The sequence below is a fragment of the Bufo bufo genome, chromosome 3 (genome assembly GCF_905171765.1).
Source record: "Bufo bufo chromosome 3, aBufBuf1.1, whole genome shotgun sequence".
NCBI classification, from domain to species: Eukaryota; Metazoa; Chordata; class Amphibia; order Anura; family Bufonidae; genus Bufo; species Bufo bufo.
In genome coordinates this window covers 706,773,168-706,794,136 of record NC_053391.1, presented here as the reverse complement: position 1 = coordinate 706,794,136, position 20,969 = coordinate 706,773,168, and the positions used below count along the sequence as shown (strand labels likewise).

Below are 20,969 nucleotides of genomic sequence, written 5' to 3'. Positions count from 1 at the left end.
GGATCTATGAGGGAAAAGATCAGACCCTGGAGCCGGTCGGTTGCCCTGACTACCTGGGGAGCAGTGGGAAGACAGTCTGGGACTTGGTGTCACCCTTATTCGGCAAGGGGTACCATCTTTATGTGGACAATTTTTACACAAGTGTGGCCCTCTTTAGGCATTTGTTTCTAGAACGGATTTGCGCCTGTGGCACCGCGCGAACTAGTCGCGTGGGCTTCCCCCAACGGCTTGTAACCACCCATCTTGCAAGGGGGGAGAGGGCTGCCTTGTGTAACGAAGAACTGCTCGCGGTGAAATGGAGAGACAAGCGTGACGTTTACATGCTCTCCTCCATTCACGCAGACACGACAATCCAAATTGAAAGGGCAACCCGTGTCATTGAAAAGCCCCTCTCAGTCCACGACTATAATGCGCTCATGGGAGGGGTGGACTTCAATGACCAGATGTTGGCTCCCTATTTAGTTTCCCGCAGAACCAGACGCTGGTATAAGAAGGTGTCTGTATATTTAATTCAATTGGCGCTGTATAATAGTTTTGTTCTCTACAGTAAGGCTGGGAGAACAGGATCCTTCCTCAAATTCCAGGAAGAGATCATCGAGAACCTCATTTATCCAGGAGGTTCCGTGGCCCCATCCACCAGTGTAGTTAGCCGTCTACACGAGCGACATTTCCCCAGTGTCGTTGCTGGTACCTCAACCCAACCGTCACCCCGAAAAAAATGGCGTGTCTGTAGCAGGAGTGGAATAAGGCGTGACACCCGCTATTTCTGTCCTGACTGTCCTGACCACCCTGCCCTATGCTATGGAGAGTGTTTCCGGAAGTACCACACACAGGTACACCTAGCATAGGGATTGCATCTCACAGGACAGGCACACAGGGCTATTAGGGCCCTTTTACTCACAGCTGCTGCAAACCTCTCCTTTCACCTGGGATAAAGTGCATAATGTACTTCGCCACATCTTTGGGCGATTTGCGCTTTGCACATTGTCCCATGGGGAAGGAGAGGTTTGTTCTATAAAGGTAAAAAAAACAAAAAAAAAAAACACCAGTAAGCAAAAAGGTTAATGTTCAGTTCAAAAAGTTAAAGTTTAGATGTTCTCTTCCAAAGTTAATAAAATTATTGTGTTGCGGCCTGTTTTTTTTGTTTTGTTTTTTTTACCTTCCAGGTGGACCAACCGATCGACTAGCTGCAGCACTGATGTGCATTCGGACAGAAGCATTGCGCTGCTGTCAGATTACACGCTAGTCGGTGTATGCGGCGCTGCAAGACGAGATTTCTCCTCTGCAGTAAAAGATACGTTTGCCGAGGCATATGAGCTGAGGAGGTGGCGGTGTTCATATACTTTGGCAAACACTTTGTATATATAAAAAAAAAATCCCGGCAATGATTTATTCATCCACATCGATTGATGTGAATGGAGAAATCGGGTTTGCCAGGGCATACGAGCTAAGTGGGTATGGATGTTGGGTGGAGCTCCTATGTCCTGGCAGACGCCTTTCCCCTCCTTTTTCTTTTTTTGGCAGAGATTTTTTCATCCACATTGATCGATGCGAATGAAGAAATCTGTGCCGTTCATTTTTTTCTTTCAGCCCAGAGGCAGAACGGAAAAAAAATATCTCATTACCCGTATGCTCAATATAAGGAGAATAGCAGAAACTCCTAATGCTGGCCATACATGTAATGACTGCGGAGACCCTCAAATGCCAGGGCAGTACAAACACCCCACAAATAACACCATTTTGGAAAGAAGACACCCCAAGGTATTCGCTGAGGGGCATATTGAGTCCAGGAAAGATTGAAATTTTTGTCCCAAGTTAGCGGAAAGGGAGACTTTGTGAGAACAAAATCCAAAAAATCAATTTCCGCTAACTTGTGCCAAAATTTATTTTTTTTCTATGAACTCGCCATGCCTCTCATTGAATACCTTGGGGTGTCTTCTTTCCAAAATGGGGTCACATGTGGGGTATTTATACTGCCCTGGCATTTTAGGGGCCCCAAAGCGTGAGAAGAAGTCTGGTATCCAAATGTCTAAAAATGCCCTCCTAAAAGGAATTTGGGCACCTTTTCCCACCTAGGCTGCAAAAAAGTGTCACACATGTGGTATCTCCGTATTCAGGAGAAGTTGGGGAATGTGTTTTGGGGTGTCTTTTTACATATACCCATGCTGGGTGAGATAAATATCTTGGTCAAATGCCAACTTTGTATAAAAAAATGGGAAAAGTTGTCTTTTGCCAAGATATTTCTCTCACCCAGCATGGGTATATGTAAAATGACACCCCAAAACACATTCCCCAACTTCTCCTGAATACGGCGATACCACAGGTGTGACACTTTTTTGCAGCCTAGGTGGGCAAAGGGGCCCACATTCCAAAGAGCACCTTTCGGATTTCACAGGTCATTTACCTACTTACCACACATTTGGGCCCCTGGAAAATGCCAGGGCAGTATAACTACCCCACAAGTGACCCCATTTTGGAAAGAAGACACCCCAAGGTATTCGCTGATGGGCATAGCGAGTTCCTAGAATTTTTTTTTTTTTGTCACAAGTTAGTGGAAAATTATTATTTTCTTTAAAAATTTTTTTTATTACATAGTCTCATATTCCACTAACTTGTGACAAAAAATAAAAACTTCCATGAACTCACTATGCCCATCACGAAATACCTTGGGGTGTCTTCTTTCCAAAATGGGGTCACTTGTGGGGTAGTTATACTGCCCTGGCATTCTAGGGGCCTAAATGTGTGGTAAGGAGTTTGAAATCAAATTCTGTAAAAAATGACCAGTGAAATCCGAAAGGTGCTCTTTGGAATATGGGCCCCTTTGCCCACCTAGGCTGCAAAAAAGTGTCACACATCTGGTATCTCCGTACTCAGGAGAAGTTGGGGAATGTGTTTTGGGGTGTCATTTTACATATACCCATGCTGGGTGAGAGAAATATCTTGGCAAAAGACAACTTTTCCCATTTTTTTATACAAAGTTGGCATTTGACCAAGATATTTATCTCACCCAGCATGGGTATATGTAAAAAGACACCCCAAAACACATTCCTCAACTTCTCCTGAATACAGAGATACCACATGTGTGACACTTTTGCAGCCTAGGTGGGCAAAGGGGCCCATATTCCAAAGAGCACCTTTCGGATTTCACTGGTCATTTTTTACAGAATTTGATTTCAAACTCCTTACCACACATTTGGGCCCCTAGAATGCCAGGGCAGTATAACTACCCCACAAGTGACCCCATTTTGGAAATAAGACACCCCAAGGTATTCCGTGAGGGGCATGGCGAGTTCCTAGAATTTTTTATTTTTTGTCACAAGTTAGTGGAAAATGATGATTTTTTTTTTTTTTTTCATACAAATTCTCATATTCCACTAACTTGTGACAAAAAATAAAAACTTCCATGAACTCACTATGCCCATTAGAGAATACCTTGGGGTGTCTTATTTCCAAAATGGGGTCACTTGTGGGGTAGTTATACTGCCCTGGCATTCTAGGGGCCCAAATGTGTGGTAAGGAGTTTGAAATCAAATTCTGTAAAAAATGACCAGTGAAATCCGAAAGGTGCTCTTTGGAATATGGGCCCCTTTGCCCACCTAGGCTGCAAAAAAGTGTCACACATGTGGTATCTCCGTATTCAGGAGAAGTTGAGGAATGTGTTTTGGGGTGTCTTTTTACATATACCCATGCTGGGTGAGATAAATATCTTGGTCAAATGCCAACTTTGTATAAAAAAATGGGAAAAGTTGTCTTTTGCCAAGATATTTCTCTCACCCAGCATGGGTATATGTAAAATGACACCCCAAAACACATTCCCCACCTTCTCCTGAGTACGGGGATACCAGATGTGTGACACTTTTTTGCAGCCTAGGTGGGCAAAGGGGCCCACATTCCAAAGAGCACCTTTCGGATTTCACAGGTCATTTTTTACAGAATTTGATTTCAAACTCCTTACCACACATTTGGGCCCCTAGAATGCCAGGGCAGTATAACTACCCCACAAGTGACCCCATTTTGGAAAGAAGACACCCCAAGGTATTTCGTGATGGGCATAGTGAGTTCATAGAACTTTTTATTTTTTGTCACAAGTTAGTGGAATATGAGACTTTGTAAGAAAAAAAAAAAAAAAATCATCATTTTCCGCTAACTTGTGACAAAAAATAAAAAGTTCTATGAACTCACTATGCCCATCAGCGAATACCTTAGGGTGTGTACTTTCCGAAATGCGGTCACTTGTGGGGTGTTTGTACTGTCTGGCCATTGTAGAACCTCAGGAAACATGACAGGTGCTCAGAAAGTCAGAGCTGCTTCAAAAAGCGGAAATTCACATTTTTGTACCATAGTTTGTAAACGCTATAACTTTTACCCAAACCATTTTTTTTTTACCCAAACATTTTTTTTTTATCAAAGACATGTAGAACAATAAATTTAGAGCAAAATTTATATATGGATCTCGTTTTTTTTGCAAAATTTTACAACTGAAAGTGAAAAATGTCATTTTTTTGCAAAAAAATCGTTAAATTTCGATTAATAACAAAAAAAGTAAAAATGTCAGCAGCAATGAAATACCACCAAATGAAAGCTCTATTAGTGAGAAGAAAAGGAGGTAAAATTCATTTGGGTGGTAAGTTGCATGACCGAGCAATAAACGGTGAAAGTAGTGTAGGTCAGAAGTGTAAAAAGTGGCCTGGTCTTTCAGGGTGTTTAAGCTATAGGGGCTGAGGGGGTTAAAGCAGACAGGGATGTGATGTTTATTAAAAGTCCTTTTGAGTTTCTCAGACGCCCCAGCTACATATGGGATAACCATATTCTTGCTTCTGTCATGCTTCTCGCCCTCACTGGTCGTCTTGGTGCTCTTTCTTCTCCTTCCTCTGTTTTGACAAAGGCCCAATCTGGATACCCACAAGTTTTAAGTGCCCCTCTGAGGTGTTTGAATTCCTTCGCCTTGGCCTCTGTGCTGGTGGGGATTTTCTCTGCCCGGTGGTGTAGAGTCTGGATGACTCCCAGTTTGTGGTCTAGAGGATGGTGGGAATCAAATAGCAGGTACTGGTCTGTGTTTGTTGGTTTTCGATAGACCTCTATTCCCAGCTTCCTTCCCTCTTCCACTGTTATAAGACAGTTTGTTGTTCTGCATATCTTCCCCCGTGAAATTGATGTTATGATCCACTGAGTTGATGTGGTCGGTGAAAGCCTGTAACTCTTGTTTATGAATTTTAACCCAAGTGTCATCCACATATCTGAACCAATGACTCGGTGTAATTCCCATGAAAGTGGTCAGGGCTTTCCTTTCTACTTCCTCCAGATACAGGTTCGCTACAATAGGTGAGACTGGCGATCCCATAGCACAGCCATGTTTTTGCTTGTAGAACTTGTCCTTATACTTGAAGTAGGTGGCACTCAGACGAAGGTCCAGTAAGGTGCACACTTGGTCTGGGCTAAGTTCTGTTCTGTAGCCTAAGGTGTTGTCTAGTAGCAACTGTTTCCTGACCGTTTCAATTGCCTCTGTAGTGGGTATGCAGGTGAAGAGGGATGTAACATCATAGGAGACCATTGTTTCTTCTGTGCCCAATACCAAGTTCTGGATTTTGGTGGTGAAATCCTGAGAGTTCTGTGTGTTTCCAACCAAGGGCGCTAGGATTCTGGCTAAGTATTTTGCCGCATTGTAGGTCACAGAGTTGATGCTGCTGACAATTGGCCTGAGAGGGGTCCCGTCCTTATGTATCTTAGGAAGTCCATAAATACATGGAGGGGCTTCCCCAGGGTAGAGGCGATGATACATGGCCCGATCAATGATTTTGTCCTTTTCTAGTTGTTGTAGTAGTTCTATAACCTTCTTCTTGTAGCCACTGGTTGGGTCTCGTCTTAGGGCCTCATATGTGTTGTTATCATCCAGGAGTGTGGTCACCTTGGCATCGTAGCCAGATGTATTAAGTACAACCATGTATCTTCCTTTATCCGCAGGGAGGATGGTGATGTTTGTGTCTTTCTTCAGGGATGCCCTCCTTTCTTCTCTAGTCAAGTTTGAAGGAGGTGGTTTGGCACTGGCCAGAGCTGCAGACACGTGAAGGCGAAGTTGTTCAGCCTCACCCTGTGGTACTTTGTTGCTGTGGATTGAGGCTTCAGTGGCTGAAATAATATCAACTATTGGTATGGTACATATTTATTCCCAGAGAATTCTTGTACAGTCACTCAGAATTGAGAAAGCTCGTTGGAAGAACGAGTGAAACGTTTTCAAGAAATCTACAGTAAGTCCAGTTGCCTTGATTTATTCTTTACAGATATACCATGACCTGGATAAATGAGAACCTTCACAGACACCTGCAGTAATGAGCCCAACGGCTACATCTGGGTTTGCCTTGGGCTAGAGGAAAGTTTTGTCCTGGAGTGCGGAGGGAATGGCATGTCCACCTGCAAACACCTGTCTGCCCATCAAACAGCTTTGAAAAAGCAGCTTCAACAGTCTGCCCTTTGCTGGAATCGGCCTACTTGGATCCTTTTACCTCACCCATCTGTGTGCGCCCCCTCCAGTACCTCTCCATACTGAGCTTCACAGTGTCCATATACAACACATATAATCTACACAGCAGGCCTCAGACAGACATGAACAGTATACATACACAGGCTGAAAATGTATGCACACCCCCAGAAACATTGGACATGAGGAGGACTCACACCACAAAACCTATAAAGTGTTTTTGTTGATATAAGGTATACTGCCATATGATTACACCAGTACGCATGCACAGCACATGTGATATCACCCTGATGTAGGAGGGAGCCCCAGGGCTTCTCGCAACCTATATGTTCCTATGTCTCAGCTCCCTCCATGGACTCCACCCACCACCCAGATTTCTTTGACATATACAGTATATCATTGAATAATATCCGTATACACTCTGCTGTGTCTCATATCCAACTGCCAGTTGTCAGATTGTGCTAGTTTGCCATCCTCGGGTGACACTTGCCACCCGACACGTGTTGAATGGTGCTCGTCTGCCCACATTGGGTGATGCTTGTCTGCCTGTGCTGGATGGTGCTCATCTACCTGTGTTGGGTGGTATTCATCTGCCTGTGTCGGGTGGTGCTCGTCTGCCCGCGTTGGGTGATGCTCGTCTGCTCGCATTAGGTTGTTCTCGTCTCTCTGTGTGGGGTGGTGCTTTGTGTCGTTTTGTGCTTGTCTGCCCGCGTCAGGTGATGTTGGTCTGCCTGTGTCAGGTGGTGCTTGTTTGCCCGCATCTGGTGGTGCTCATTTGCCTGTGTGGGGTGGTGCTAGTCTGTCCGCCTCAGGATGCACTTGCCTGCCCTCGTCGGTTGATGCTCATCTGCCCGTGTCAGATGGTGCTCGTCTGCTTGTTTCAGGTGGTGCTTGTCTGCCCGTGTCGGCTGGTGCTCATCTGCCCACGTTGGGTAGTGCTTGTTTACCATCGACAGGTTGTGCTCATCTGCCTGTGTCGAGTTTTGGTCGTCTGCCTGTGTTGGGTGGTGCTTGTCTGCCTCTCTCAGGTTGTGCTTATCTGCCTGTCTATGGTTGTGGTTGTCTGCCTGTGTTGTTTCAGGTGCACAGTGTAGATTCCACCAATAATAGTCGCCACACCTCCACAGCCGGCCGTAGTGAGGCCACAAGAATGGACACAATGTAATGAAGTGAGCCCAGGCTACAGTCAGCTGTGTGGCCCTCCGACCTTTGAGCCTTTTGTGTTCTTGTTCTTCATGTGGTCTGCCTGTGTCATGGTGGTACTCTTCTGTCTGTGTGGGGTGGTTCTCATCTGCCCGTTTTGGGTTTGGCTTGTCTATCTACATTAAGTGATGCTCGTCTACCTGTGTCGTGGTGGTGTTCCTCTGCCTGTGTCGTGGTGGTGTTCCTCTGCCTGTGTCGTGGTGGTGTTCCTCTGCCTGTGTCGTTGTGGTGTTCCTCTGCCTGTGTCGTTGTGGTGTTCCTCTGCCTGTGTCGTTGTGGTGTTCCTCTGCCTGTGTCGTTGTGGTGTTCCTCTGCCTGTGTCGTTGTGGTGTTCCTCTGCCTGTGTCGTTGTGGTGCTCGTCTGCCTGTCTTGGGTTGTGCTCATCTAACTGTCTTGGGTTGTGCTCGTCTGTCTGTGTCGGATTTAGGGATCGACCAATTATCGGTTTTACCGATATTATCAGCCGATATTCAGGATTTTGACCGTTATCGGTAGCGGCATCTATTTTGCCGATATTCCGATAACGAATTGGGAACACAGATCGCGCTGCTGACAGCGCTCTCCGTGTTCCCTCAGGGAGAATGAAGCAGTGTCTCCTCCCCCCTGTGCCGCTGCTGCTGCTGCCACCAATGAGAGGAGAGAAGACAAGAGGAGGGCAGGGGCTCTGGCCACTGCGCCACCAATGAAAATACCTCATTCATTCATATACAGGAGGCGGGAGCTGGCTGCAGAATCACATAGCCGGCTCCCGAACTCTATGACATGTAGCTGCGATCTGCGGCAGTTAACCCCTCAGGTGCCGCACCTGAGGGGTCAACTGCCGTGGATCGCAGCTACCGCTCATAGAGGTCGGGAGCCGGCTATGTGATTCTGCAGCCAGGTCCCGCCTCCTGTATATGAATTAATGAGAGATTTATCTGCGCCCCCCGACCCAAGCCCTCCAGTATTAATCATTGGTGGCGCAGTGCGCCCCCCAGTATTAATCATTGTTGGCAGTGCCCACAGGATCCCCTCCTCCTCAGTGGCAGCTCCAATCAGAGCCCCAGCAGTGTAATGCTGGGGCTCCGATCGGTTACCATGGCGGCCAGGACGCTAATGAAGCCCTGGCTGCCATGGTAAGCTCCCTGCTGCTGTGTGCACAAAGCACAGAGCAGCAGGGAGAGTGTAAAGTCGTATTCACCCTGATAGAGCTCTATCAGGGTGAATAGGACAAGGGCTTTAGTCCCTAAGGGGGCTAATAGTAAAAAAAAAAAAAAACACACCTAAATATTCATTATAAATGAAAAAGAAAGATTTACAAAAAAAACAACCTACACGTTAACAATAAACATATTCATTTTCAGCAGATTTGTGTAGGAATTATTTTTTTTTTTTTTCAAAAATGAAAATTCACAGAATATCGGCATAAATTATCGGCTATCGGCCTCAAAGTTCCCAGATTATCGATATCGGCCCTAAAAAATCAATATCGGTCGATCCCTAGTCGGATTGTGCTTGTCTGCCTGTGTTGGATAGTATTCGTCTGCTTGTGTGGGGTAGTGCTTTTCTATCTAAGTCAGGTGGTGTTCATCTGCCTGTGTCGGGTGGTGCTCATCTGCCTGTGTCGTGGTGGTGCTCGTCTGCCTGTGTCGTGGTGGTGCTCGTCTGCCTGTGTCGTGGTGGTGCTCGTCTGCCTGTGTCGTGGTGGTGCTCGTCTGCCTGTGTCGTGGTGGTGCTCGTCTGCCTGTGTCGTGGTGGTGCTCGTCTGCCTGTGTCGTGGTGGTGCTCGTCTGCCTGTGTCGTGGTGGTGCTCGTCTGCCTGTGTCGTGGTGGTGCTCGTCTGCCTGTGTCGTGGTGGTGCTCGTCTGCCTGTGTCGTGGTGGTGCTCGTCTGCCTGTGTCGTGGTGGTGCTCGTCTGCCTGTGTCGTGGTGGTGCTCGTCTGCCTGTGTCGTGGTGGTGCTCGTCTGCCTGTGTCGTGGTGGTGCTCGTCTGCCTGTGTCGTGGTGGTGCTCGCCTTCTTGTGTCGGGTGGTGCTCGTCTGCCTGTGTCGTGGAGGTGCTCGTCTGCCTGTGTTGTGGTGGTGCTCGCCTTCTTGTGTCGGGTGATGCTCGCCTGCCTGTGTCGTCGTGGTGCTCGTCTTCCTGTGTCGTGGTGCTCGTCTTCCTGTGTCGTGGAGGTGCTCGTCTGCCTGTGTCGTGGTGGTGCTCGTCTGCCTGTGTCGTGGTGATGCTCGTCTGCCTGTGTTGTGGAGGTGCTCGTCTGCCTGTGTCGTGGTGATGCTCGTCTGCCTGTGTCGTGGTGATGCTCGTCTGCCTGTGTCGTGGTGATGCTCGTCTGCCTGTGTCGTGGAGGTGCTCGTCTGCCTGTGTCGTGGAGGTGCTCGTCTGCCTGTGTCGTGGAGGTGCTCGTCTGCTTGTGTCGTGGAGGTGCTCGTCTGCCTGTGTCGTGGAGGTGCTCGTCTGCCTGTGTCGTGGTGGTGCTCGTCTGCCTGTGTCGTGGTGGTGCTCGTCTGCCTGTGTCGTGGAGGTGCTCGTCTGCCTGTGTCGTGGAGGTGCTCGTCTGCCTGTGTCGTGGAGGTGCTCGTCTGCCTGTGTCGTGGAGGTGCTCGTCTGCCTGTGTCGTGGAGGTGCTCGTCTGCCTGTGTCGTGGAGGTGCTTGTCTGCCTGTGTCGTGGTGGTGCTCGTCTGCCTGTGTCGTGGTGGTGCTCGTCTGCCTGTGTCGTGGTGGTGCTCGTCTGCCTGTGTCGTGGTGGTGCTCGTCTGCCTGTGTCGTGGTGGTGCTCGTCTGCCTGTGTCGTGGAGGTGCTCGTCTGCCTGTGTCGTGGAGGTGCTCGTCTGCCTGTGTCGTGGTGGTGCTCGTCTGCCTGTGTCGTGGTGGTGCTCGTCTGCCTGTGTCGTGGTGGTGCTCGTCTGCCTGTGTCGTGGTGGTGCTCGTCTGCCTGTGTCGTGGTGGTGCTCGTCTGCCTGTGTCGTGGTGGTGCTCGTCTGCCTGTGTCGTGGTGGTGCTCGTCTGCCTGTGTCGTGGTGGTGCTCGTCTGCCTGTGTCGTGGAGGTGCTCGTCTTCCTGTCTCAGATGATGTTGCTCTTGCAGGTGCTGAGCCTTGGCTGTGGCTTTGACTCTCTTTACTTTCGGGTGTGCGGGAGGATGGGTGTCCAGAGGAGCACAAGTATCTGGGAGGTTGATTTCCCTGCCGTGGTTCATCGGAAGCGTCTCATGGTTGACCAGAGCCAGGCACTGAAGAGTCTTCTGAAGAACATGACGTCACCCACAGGTTCTAATAAGAAAGGTTGGTTCCTGTCCATTTCTATGTCACAGCTGGTGTGTAAATACAACTCCTAGTATGTAAACACTGACCGACCATGATGGGAGTTGTTTCAGGTGCACAATGTAGATTCCACCACTCGTAGCTCCTACACATCCACAGTTGGCAAGGGTGAGGCCACAAGAGAAGACCCTGCAATGGAGTGAGCCCGGGCTACAGTCGGCTTTGGGGCCTCCGACCTCTGAGCCCCTCGTTTACTTCATCTCAGGACACAGTGTTCTCCTCCAGCCGCCATTATCATACCTCATCATTATCCTGTCTGACCCTTATATATGACCGGAGCAGAGGCCTATATATGCTATATACTCCTGTCCTGTATACCAATATACTGCTGGATATATATATATATACATACACTATATACTCCTGTCCTGTAGACTGCTGGATATATATATACATAGACTATATACTCTTGTCCTGTATACTGTTGGGTATATATATACACTATATACTCCTGTCCTGTATACTGCTGGATATATATATATACATAGACTATATACTCTTGTCCTGTATATTGCTGGGTGTATATATATAGACTATATACTCCTGTCCTGTATACTGCTGGATATATATATACATAGACTATATACTCTTGTCCTGTATATTGCTGGGTATATATATACACACTATATACTCCTGTCCTGTATACTGCTGGATATATATATACATAGACTATATACTCTTGTCCTGTATATTGCTGGGTATATATATACACACTATATACTCCTGTCCTGTATACTGCTGGATATATATATACATAGACATAGACTATATACTCTTGTCCTGTATACTGCTGGGTATATGTATACACTATATACTCTTGTCCTGTATATTGCTGGGTATATATATACACTATATACTCCTGTCCTGTATATTGCTGGGTGTATATATATACACTATATACTCCTGTCCTGTATACCTATATACTGCTGGATATATATATATATAGCATCAAAGGATGAGGCAGCACTCCAAATACAGTGAAAGAAATGGTGGATCTTTATTCCCCTTGCAACGTTTCAACCGCTCGATGCGGTCTTTCTCAAGCATACAATACAGTGTCATACCCGGGTATATATACCCATAATGCTTAGCATAAAACAAAGTGGTAATAATCCAATTACAAAGAAAAACACATATGTGGAATACAATAAAAATATCAAAATCGTGAGTATCATATTCATGGTGAGTCGTATATGCCAATACAACATATGAAAAGTCAATAACCGTACTGTAGACAGAACAGTGCATCAATTAGTGATAATAAGTCACATTACCATAATGTGATATCACCTGTGTACGAGTATAAAAAGTGATCGTAATCAATAAAGTTTAAAAACCACTCACGCGGCAGTGCAAGGACCTAGGCGCCAGCCGTCCGCGTCCTCGTAATCGAACTGCGCATGCCCAGAATCCCGGCACCGTCAGCCCACACAGACGCAGCCCAGCGACGTCAGCGGTCACGTGAGGAAACACATGACCTGCCAGACCATCACGTGGCTCACCCGCGGGAGGTGACGGGCCGCGTCACGCAGGCGGTACAAGGCGAGCGTCGCCACGGCAACGACGCCGGCATTATCGACGTCGTTGCCCCAGCAACCGCCAGCCAAACAACGCCGACAGTGACACGCCCATGCCGGAATGAATGGGCAAGCGCAGCAAGATGACAGGAGACAGGAGAGAAAACAGAGGGCATAGCAATCCAAAATTACAAAAAAACATAAAAGGAGCGTATATACTCCAACATGGTGACTATTATACAGGTTTACATATCAGAGTGAACGTGGCATAAATGTATAACGGCACCAAGAAGGAACACCCTTCACTCATGTGCCATACAGATATGAAGTGGGGGGACAGGGGGCAGAGGTCCAGCCATTCTCATGGCACGACCACTGATCCATAGAGGGTGAAGGGTCAAGGACACGTCCATGCCCACAACCCCTAACCCAAAAACTGTCCCCCAAACCCCTATAGGGATGATAAAAGAAACCACCACTCATAGACAACCCTGTACAGTCAACCCTCATGATATACAATGTACTGATTACTACAACGCCCCATTCTCCCCCGTCACCAGCCTCTCAATCAAAGGACGTAGACAACTGTATCCCCCGTCCACACGCACCGCCACTAGAGTGTAGATGACAAATTTCTAGAGAAAGAAAACAGAAAACGGAAAAATTAGTTAAAACAATAAGTACAAAATTAGCTGTAAATCCAGTCATCACAGTCAATTGTATAATGTATGACACCTATCCTGTTTTCATGTACCAGGGCAGGACAAGAAGCGGATCAGGCAGTCATAGTGCACGAGCCCCATCCTATATCACATCCCACTTGAAGTCAACATTGAGCCCAGACGGTCTCAGGGTATTGAGGCGATGGATCCATCTTAATTCCCTCTGTTTAAGGGCCAATGTCCTATCGCCTCCCCTTCTGGACAGGGTGATATGATCCAGTATTACAAATTTAAGATCCCTCTCCTTATGGTTAGCCTCCACAAAGTGTTTGGGGACTGGCAGATCTTTCCTTCTTTGCCTAATAGAGAATCTGTGGTTATTGAGACGAGTCTTCATGTCACATGTGGTCTCCCCAACATATAGGAGACCACATGGACAGGAGAGCACATAGACCACATACGAGCGGTTACAGGTCAGAAAATGACCAATCTCATATTGGCTCCCTGTAACCGGATGGGTAAACTTCTCCCCCTTGATCATGTATGGACAATTTACACACCCAAGGCAAGGGTAAGAGCCTCGCCTCCGTGAGCCAATATGAGATTGCACCAGAGTTTTAACTGGAATGTCTGCCCGAACCAGTTTATCACGGAAATTGGCAGACCGTCTATAGGACAGCAAGGGGGGCACCGTCAGAGCTGCAATCTGGGGCAGGTTACTTTTTAGTATGTACCAATGCTTGCGAATAATATGCGCAATTCTAGTGCTCTGTTCCGAATACGTGGATATAAAAGGTATCCTAGCCACTTTGTTACCCAGAGTGTCCACTGTGGCCTGTTGTGGGCCTTTAACCTTAGTAAGATGCTTATTGATCACCCGAGTCGGGTAACCCCGTTCTTTGAACCTGTGGACCACAACAGGCCACAGTGGACACTCTGGGTAACAAAGTGGCTAGGATACCTTTTATATCCACGTATTCGGAACAGAGCACTAGAATTGCGCATATTATTCGCAAGCATTGGTACATACTAAAAAGTAACCTGCCCCAGATTGCAGCTCTGACGGTGCCCCCCTTGCTGTCCTATAGACGGTCTGCCAATTTCCGTGATAAACTGGTTCGGGCAGACATTCCAGTTAAAACTCTGGTGCAGTCTCACATTGGCTCACGGAGGCGAGGCTCTTACCCTTGCCTTGGGTGTGTAAATTGTCCATACATGATCAAGGGGGAGAAGTTTACCCATCCGGTTACAGGGAGCCAATATGAGATTGGTCATTTTCTGACCTGTAACCGCTCGTATGTGGTCTATGTGCTCTCCTGTCCATGTGGTCTCCTATATGTTGGGGAGACCACATGTGACATGAAGACTCGTCTCAATAACCACAGATTCTCTATTAGGCAAAGAAGGAAAGATCTGCCAGTCCCCAAACACTTTGTGGAGGCTAACCATAAGGAGAGGGATCTTAAATTTGTAATACTGGATCATATCACCCTGTCCAGAAGGGGAGGTGATAGGATATTGGCCCTTAAACAGAGGGAATTAAGATGGATCCATCGCCTCAATACCCTGAGACCGTCTGGGCTCAATGTTGACTTCAAGTGGGATGTGATATAGGATGGGGCTCGTGCACTATGACTGCCTGATCCGCTTCTTGTCCTGCCCTGGTACATGTAAACAGGATAGGTGTCATACATTATACAATTGACTGTGATGACTGGATTTACAGCTAATTTTGTACTTATTGTTTTAACTAATTTTTCAGTTTTCTGTTTTCTTTCTCTAGAAATTTGTCATCTACACTCTAGTGGCGGTGCGTGTGGACGGGGGATACAGTTGTCTACGTCCTTTGATTGAGAGGCTGGTGACGGGGGAGAATGGGGCGTTGTAGTAATCAGTACATTGTATATCATGAGGGTTGACTGTACAGGGTTGTCTATGAGTGGTGGTTTCTTTTATCATCCCTATAGGGGTTTGGGGGACAGTTTTTGGGTTAGGGGTTGTGGGCATGGACGTGTCCTTGACCCTTCACCCTCTATGGATCAGTGGTCGTGCCATGAGAATGGCTGGACCTCTGCCCCCTGTCCCCCCACTTCATATCTGTATGGCACATGAGTGAAGGGTGTTCCTTCTTGGTGCCGTTATACATTTATGCCACGTTCACTCTGATATGTAAACCTGTATAATAGTCACCATGTTGGAGTATATACGCTCCTTTTATGTTTTTTTGTAATTTTGGATTGCTATGCCCTCTGTTTTCTCTCCTGTCTCCTGTCATCTTGCTGCGCTTGCCCATTCATTCCGGCATGGGCGTGTCACTGCCGGCGTTGTTTGGCTGGCGGTTGCTGGGGCAACGACGTCGATAATGCCGGCGTCGTTGCCGTGGCGACGCTCGCCTTGTACCGCCTGCGTGACGCGGCCCGTCACCTCCCGCGGGTGAGCCACGTGATGGTCTGGCAGGTCATGTGTTTCCTCACGTGACCGCTGACGTCGCTGGGCTGCGTCTGTGTGGGCTGACGGTGCCGGGATTCTGGGCATGCGCAGTTCGATTACGAGGACGCGGACGGCTGGCGCCTAGGTCCTTGCACTGCCGCGTGAGTGGTTTTTAAACTTTATTGATTACGATCACTTTTTATACTCGTACACAGGTGATATCACATTATGGTAATGTGACTTATTATCACTAATTGATGCACTGTTCTGTCTACAGTACGGTTATTGACTTTTCATATGTTGTATTGGCATATACGACTCACCATGAATATGATACTCACGATTTTGATATTTTTATTGTATTCCACATATGTGTTTTTCTTTGTAATTGGATTATTACCACTTTGTTTTATGCTATGCATTATGGGTATATATACCCGGGTATGACACTGTATTGTATGCTTGAGAAAGACCGCATCGAGCGGTTGAAACGTTGCAAGGGGAATAAAGATCCACCATTTCTTTCACTGTATTTGGAGTGCTGCCTCATCCTTTGATGCTATACTTACGATAGCCGTGTGAGCCTGCGGCTGTGAGGATATCTGCACCCACTTGCACTGGTCTTGTGCTGCTGTGTCCCTTTTTTTGAATTATATATATATGTACACTGCTCAAAAAAATAAAGGGAACACTTAAACAACACAATGTAACTCCAAGTCAATCACACTTCTGTGAAATCAAACTGTCCACTTAGGAAGCAACACTGAGTGACAATCAATTTCACATGCTGTTGTGCAAATGGGATAGACAACAGGTGGAAATTATAGGCAATTAGCAAGACACCCCCAATAAAGGAGTGGTTCTGCAGGTGGTGACCACAGACCACTTCTCAGTTCCTATGCTTCCTGGCTGATGTTTTGGTCACTTTTGAATGCTGGCGGTGCTTTCACTCTAGTGGTAGCATGAGACGGAGTCTACAACCCACACAAGTGGCTCAGGTAGTGCAGCTTATCCAGGATGGCACATCAATGCGAGCTGTGGCAAGAAGGTTTGCTGTGTCTGTCAGTGTGATGTTGTGATAGATCACTGTGACCTTTAGCCTCTTTCTCCTGATGCATGATGGGGGAGGAGGAGCTGTACCAGGAAGTCAGACGGTGTGTGAGGGGAACTGGAAGCAGACACATGAGGCTGAGAAGGGATTACATCTGATAAGGACAGAAGCTGTTTGGAATAAGACTCCTCCATGTAAGAATGCCATAATGTTGAGTAATAAACCTTGCTCTGGTTAAGTAGTACATCGGCCTGTGTGTGTAACTTGCTGAGCAGATACTGGCAGCATTGCCAGCAGTACCTGAGAGACACAGAGTGTCCAGGGGACATAACAGTGGCGACGAGGATTGCGGATTTTAGCACACATGGCCTTCATAGGGTTTATTCAACCATTTGATCCTGCAGCTGAGTCATGGATCTCCTGGGTGGAGAGGCTGGAACAGTATATGGAAGCAAATAATGTGACTGTTGAAAAGAAAGTTGCAGTTTTTCTCACTGCATTGGGTCAAGCTGCATATGGAACCCTCAGAGACCTTGTTTCTCCAGACAAGCCAGCCTCTAAGTCCCTGCCTGAGTTACTTCAGACGCTACATACACACTACAACCCGAAGCCGTTAGAAATCGCAGAGCGGTTTAAATTCTACAGTAGAAGGCAGCAGGCCGGGGAGGATATAAAGACATATATCATTGCTTTACGTAAACTAGCTGCCACTTGTCAGTTTGGAGACTACCTACAGACGGCTCTCCGTGACATGTTCGTCATGGGACTCTGCGACCCAGCCATACAGAAACGTTTACTCACAGAACCCGACTTGACTCTGACGAAAGCCACTGACCTTGCTACGGTCATGGAGTTGGCAACACGGGACGCCACCCTACTGAAGGCACCACCTACAACTCCTGCAAGCCAGGGTGAGGAAATATTCCACACTGCTATCACTCAACGCTCGAGACGCCCGTCCCCTGCCACTCAGCTTAAACCTCGCCACCCTAATTCTTCTGTCTCTGGGACCCCGACTTGCTACCGTTGTGGTAACACTACTCACAGTGCGCCGGCTTGCAAGTTCAAGGATGTCGTTTGTTTTCGCTGTGGAAAGACTGGTCATATTGGGCGCGTTTGCCGCAGCTCTCGCTCCCCGAACGCTACCACAAAAGATAGACGTAAACAGACATTCCGTGTGGATATGGACAATAACGGTTTTAGCTCTGATGAGGAGACATGTGTCCAGCATGTTGGACTGTTTCGAGTAACTGGGAGTACTCCTGCGATTAAAGTGGATGTCACACTCAATGGCTGTCCTGTCTCCATGGATGTTGATACAGGGGCAGCTGTGTCTGTCATTTCATGGACTGATTTAAAGGCATCGGGTCTGTCCCTGCCGCTAAAACCTACAAAGTTCACACTACAAACCTACAGCAAGGAACTACTACAGCCCTTGGGTTATGTAAAACCCCTTGTTACATTAGGCAACCGCAGTCAAAGTCTACGCCTTTATGTTGTAAGGAATGGAGGTCCTCCGTTGTATGGAAGGGACTGGATCAAAGCCCTGGGCATGCCTCCTTTTACCATTGCCCAATGTACATTGCTTTCTAAAGTAGACCATTGGGTGGAATCCCTGAAGTCACGTTTTAAAGAGGTTTTTGAGGACTCTTTGGGCACCGTAAAAGGAAAGATGGCCCACCTCCTCTTGAAGCCTGGTGCTACACCTCGTTTTTGTAAGGCAAGATCAGTACCTTTTGCCTTGCGGAAAAAAGTGGAAGCAGAGCTGGACCACCTATTGGCGGAAAAGATCATAACGAAAGTGGATAGAAGTGAATGGGCATCACCAATTGTGCCTGTCAAGAAAAAGAATGGAGACATTAGGATTTGTGGTGATTTCAGGGTAGCTCTGAACAACCAACTTCTTGTGGATCAATACCCATTGCCTCGACTTGAAGATTTATTTGGCTCACTGGCTGGGGGGCAAAAGTTTACAAAAATAGACTTAAAGCAAGCTTACCTGCAACTGCAAGTACACCCAGATTCACGCCATCTGTTGACCATTAACACTCATAAAGGATTATTCCAGTATAACCGCATGGTTTTTGGCATAGCCCCAGCTCCAGCCATCTGGCAGCGGATCATGGATGAGGTACTGGCAGGAATACCTTTCACCCAATGTCTACTGGATGACATGCTCATCACTGGTCCCACTGATGAAGAACACAGAAAGAATGTTGAAGCTGTGCTAGAGAGACTCCAAAAGTATGGTTTACATGTCAATCTTTCAAAATGCGAATTTCTCAAGTCTCAGCTGGAGTTTTGTGCCCACACGGTGGACCGACATGGGTTACACACTACTGAAGAAAAGGTTAAAGCCCTTACCCATGCCCCTACCCCCCGGAATGTCACCCAGCTCAGGTCTTACCTTGGCCTCCTAAATTACTACCACCGTTTCTTGCCGAACCTAGCACACCAGCTCTACCCATTACATCGCTTACTGGATGCAAGAGCTAAATGGATATGGACAGACAAATGTGAAGAAGCTTTTCGGCTTTCTAAAGAACTCATTCTGTCTTCTCGAGTTCTGGTCCACTATGATTTAAAGAAACCCGTCATCCTGGCTTGTGATGCCTCGCCTTATGGACTGGGTGCCATGCTTTCCCATGTCATGCCGGATGGCACGGAGCGCCCCATTTCTTTTGCCTCCAGGTCTTTAACCTCAGCGGAACAAAACTACTCCCAGATTGACAAGGAAGCTTTGGCCATTGTATGGGCCACAAAAAAAATTCACGCGTACATCTATGGTCGGGAGTTCACACTTATCACTGACCACAAACCTCTGTTGTCAATACTGAACCCTCAGAAAGGAATTTCTACAACAACTGCATCTCGCTTACAAAGGTACGCTTTATTTTTAGGAGCTTATGCTTATTCTATCAGATACCGCTCCCATGATACCCATGGCAATGCAGATGCTTTTTCCAGATTGCCACTAAGAGATGACCACCCACTAAGAGAGGTACGTGTAGTGGAAGTACACAGGCCACAATCTTGCATGTCCACCTCCCTGATTGCCAGACATACAGCCACAGATCCTTTCCTGTCTCAGATATTCTCTTATGTTCAGACTGGATGGCCAGAGAGAGTTTCAGGTGAATTTCGTCCGTACTTTGCCAGAAAATGTGAGCTTGTGACTAATACTGGTTGCCTACAATGGGGCAATAGAGTGATTGTACCCCAGTACTTGCAATCAACCATGCTAAGGATACTGCATGAAGGCCATCCTGGTGTGGTGCGCATGAAGCAGCGAGCCCGGAGCTATGTTTGGTGGCCACAAATGGATACAGCAATTGAAGATTATGTTGCTCAATGTCCTGGGTGCTGTCAAGCCCAGCGACCCCAAAAGAGAGGAACCCTGCAACCTTGGCCATGGCCAACAGAACCGTGGTCCAGACTCCATCTTGATTTTGCTGGCCCCATCCAGGGTAAAATGTATTTGATCGTGGTAGATGCGCATTCAAAATGGCCGGAGGTTTTTCTAATGCCTTCTATTACCTCAGCTGCTACCATTCTAGTCTTAAGGAAGCTCTTTGCTCAATATGGCTTGCCAACAGCCATAGTCTCCGACAATGGAACTCAATTTACATCGCATGAGTTTCAATCCTTCCTTAGTGGCTTGGGCGTCCAACACTACAAAACAGCTCCTTATCATCCAGCTTCAAATGGACTGGCAGAACGATTTGTGCAGACATTTAAGAAGCACTTACTGTCCACTCTGGACCAGGTTGGACTGTCAGAAGAGAAGCTGCTGGAATTCTTGATCATGTACCGTAACACGAAACACGCTACTACTGGGCTGTCACCGGCTTTTCTTATGTTTGGCAGGCATCTCCGCACCAAACTTGATTTAGTTCGTCCGCAGGAACAGTCACCAGCACCTCCTCCGCCGGGCCGTCTGGGATTCCGTGCCGGTGATCTTGTATGGTCTCGGAATTACAGAGCTTTGCCTCCTTGGTTTCCGGGCGTTATTGATGGAACTCTTGGCAGAAGAATGTACCTTGTCCGCCTGGAGGAAGGCATTTGTGTTCGGCGACACCTTTCACAATTGAGGAAACGCATTTGCCGGCCACTAGTGACAAAACCGACCCCTCTTTCTAACCACCCACCAGAGTCTACTCTGAACTCTGCTGGTGACATATGGCATGGTGTCTGGCATGATCCCACAAGTTTACAACCAAACCCTGAACTGGTTGGTGACCATATTCCTGAGGAGCCCGGACATGTGCCTGGAGTTACAGAGACTGATTTGTCTGTGGGACGCCCACTGACATCTCCAGAACCCT

At 47.4% G+C, this 20,969-nt stretch overlaps 1 protein-coding gene across 5 annotated transcripts in view; it reads left to right on the top strand.

The window, feature by feature from the left end:
- Positions 1 to 20,969, top strand: part of LCMT2 (leucine carboxyl methyltransferase 2) — a 104,492-nt gene that overhangs the window by 27,918 nt on the left and 55,605 nt on the right. For all 5 annotated transcript variants that reach the window (XM_040426774.1, XM_040426772.1, XM_040426775.1 and 2 more), the window contains one exon: positions 10,750 to 10,945. In XM_040426774.1, coding sequence (XP_040282708.1) covers positions 10,750 to 10,945 — 196 coding nt within the window. The remainder of the gene's footprint in view (positions 1 to 10,749; positions 10,946 to 20,969) is intronic.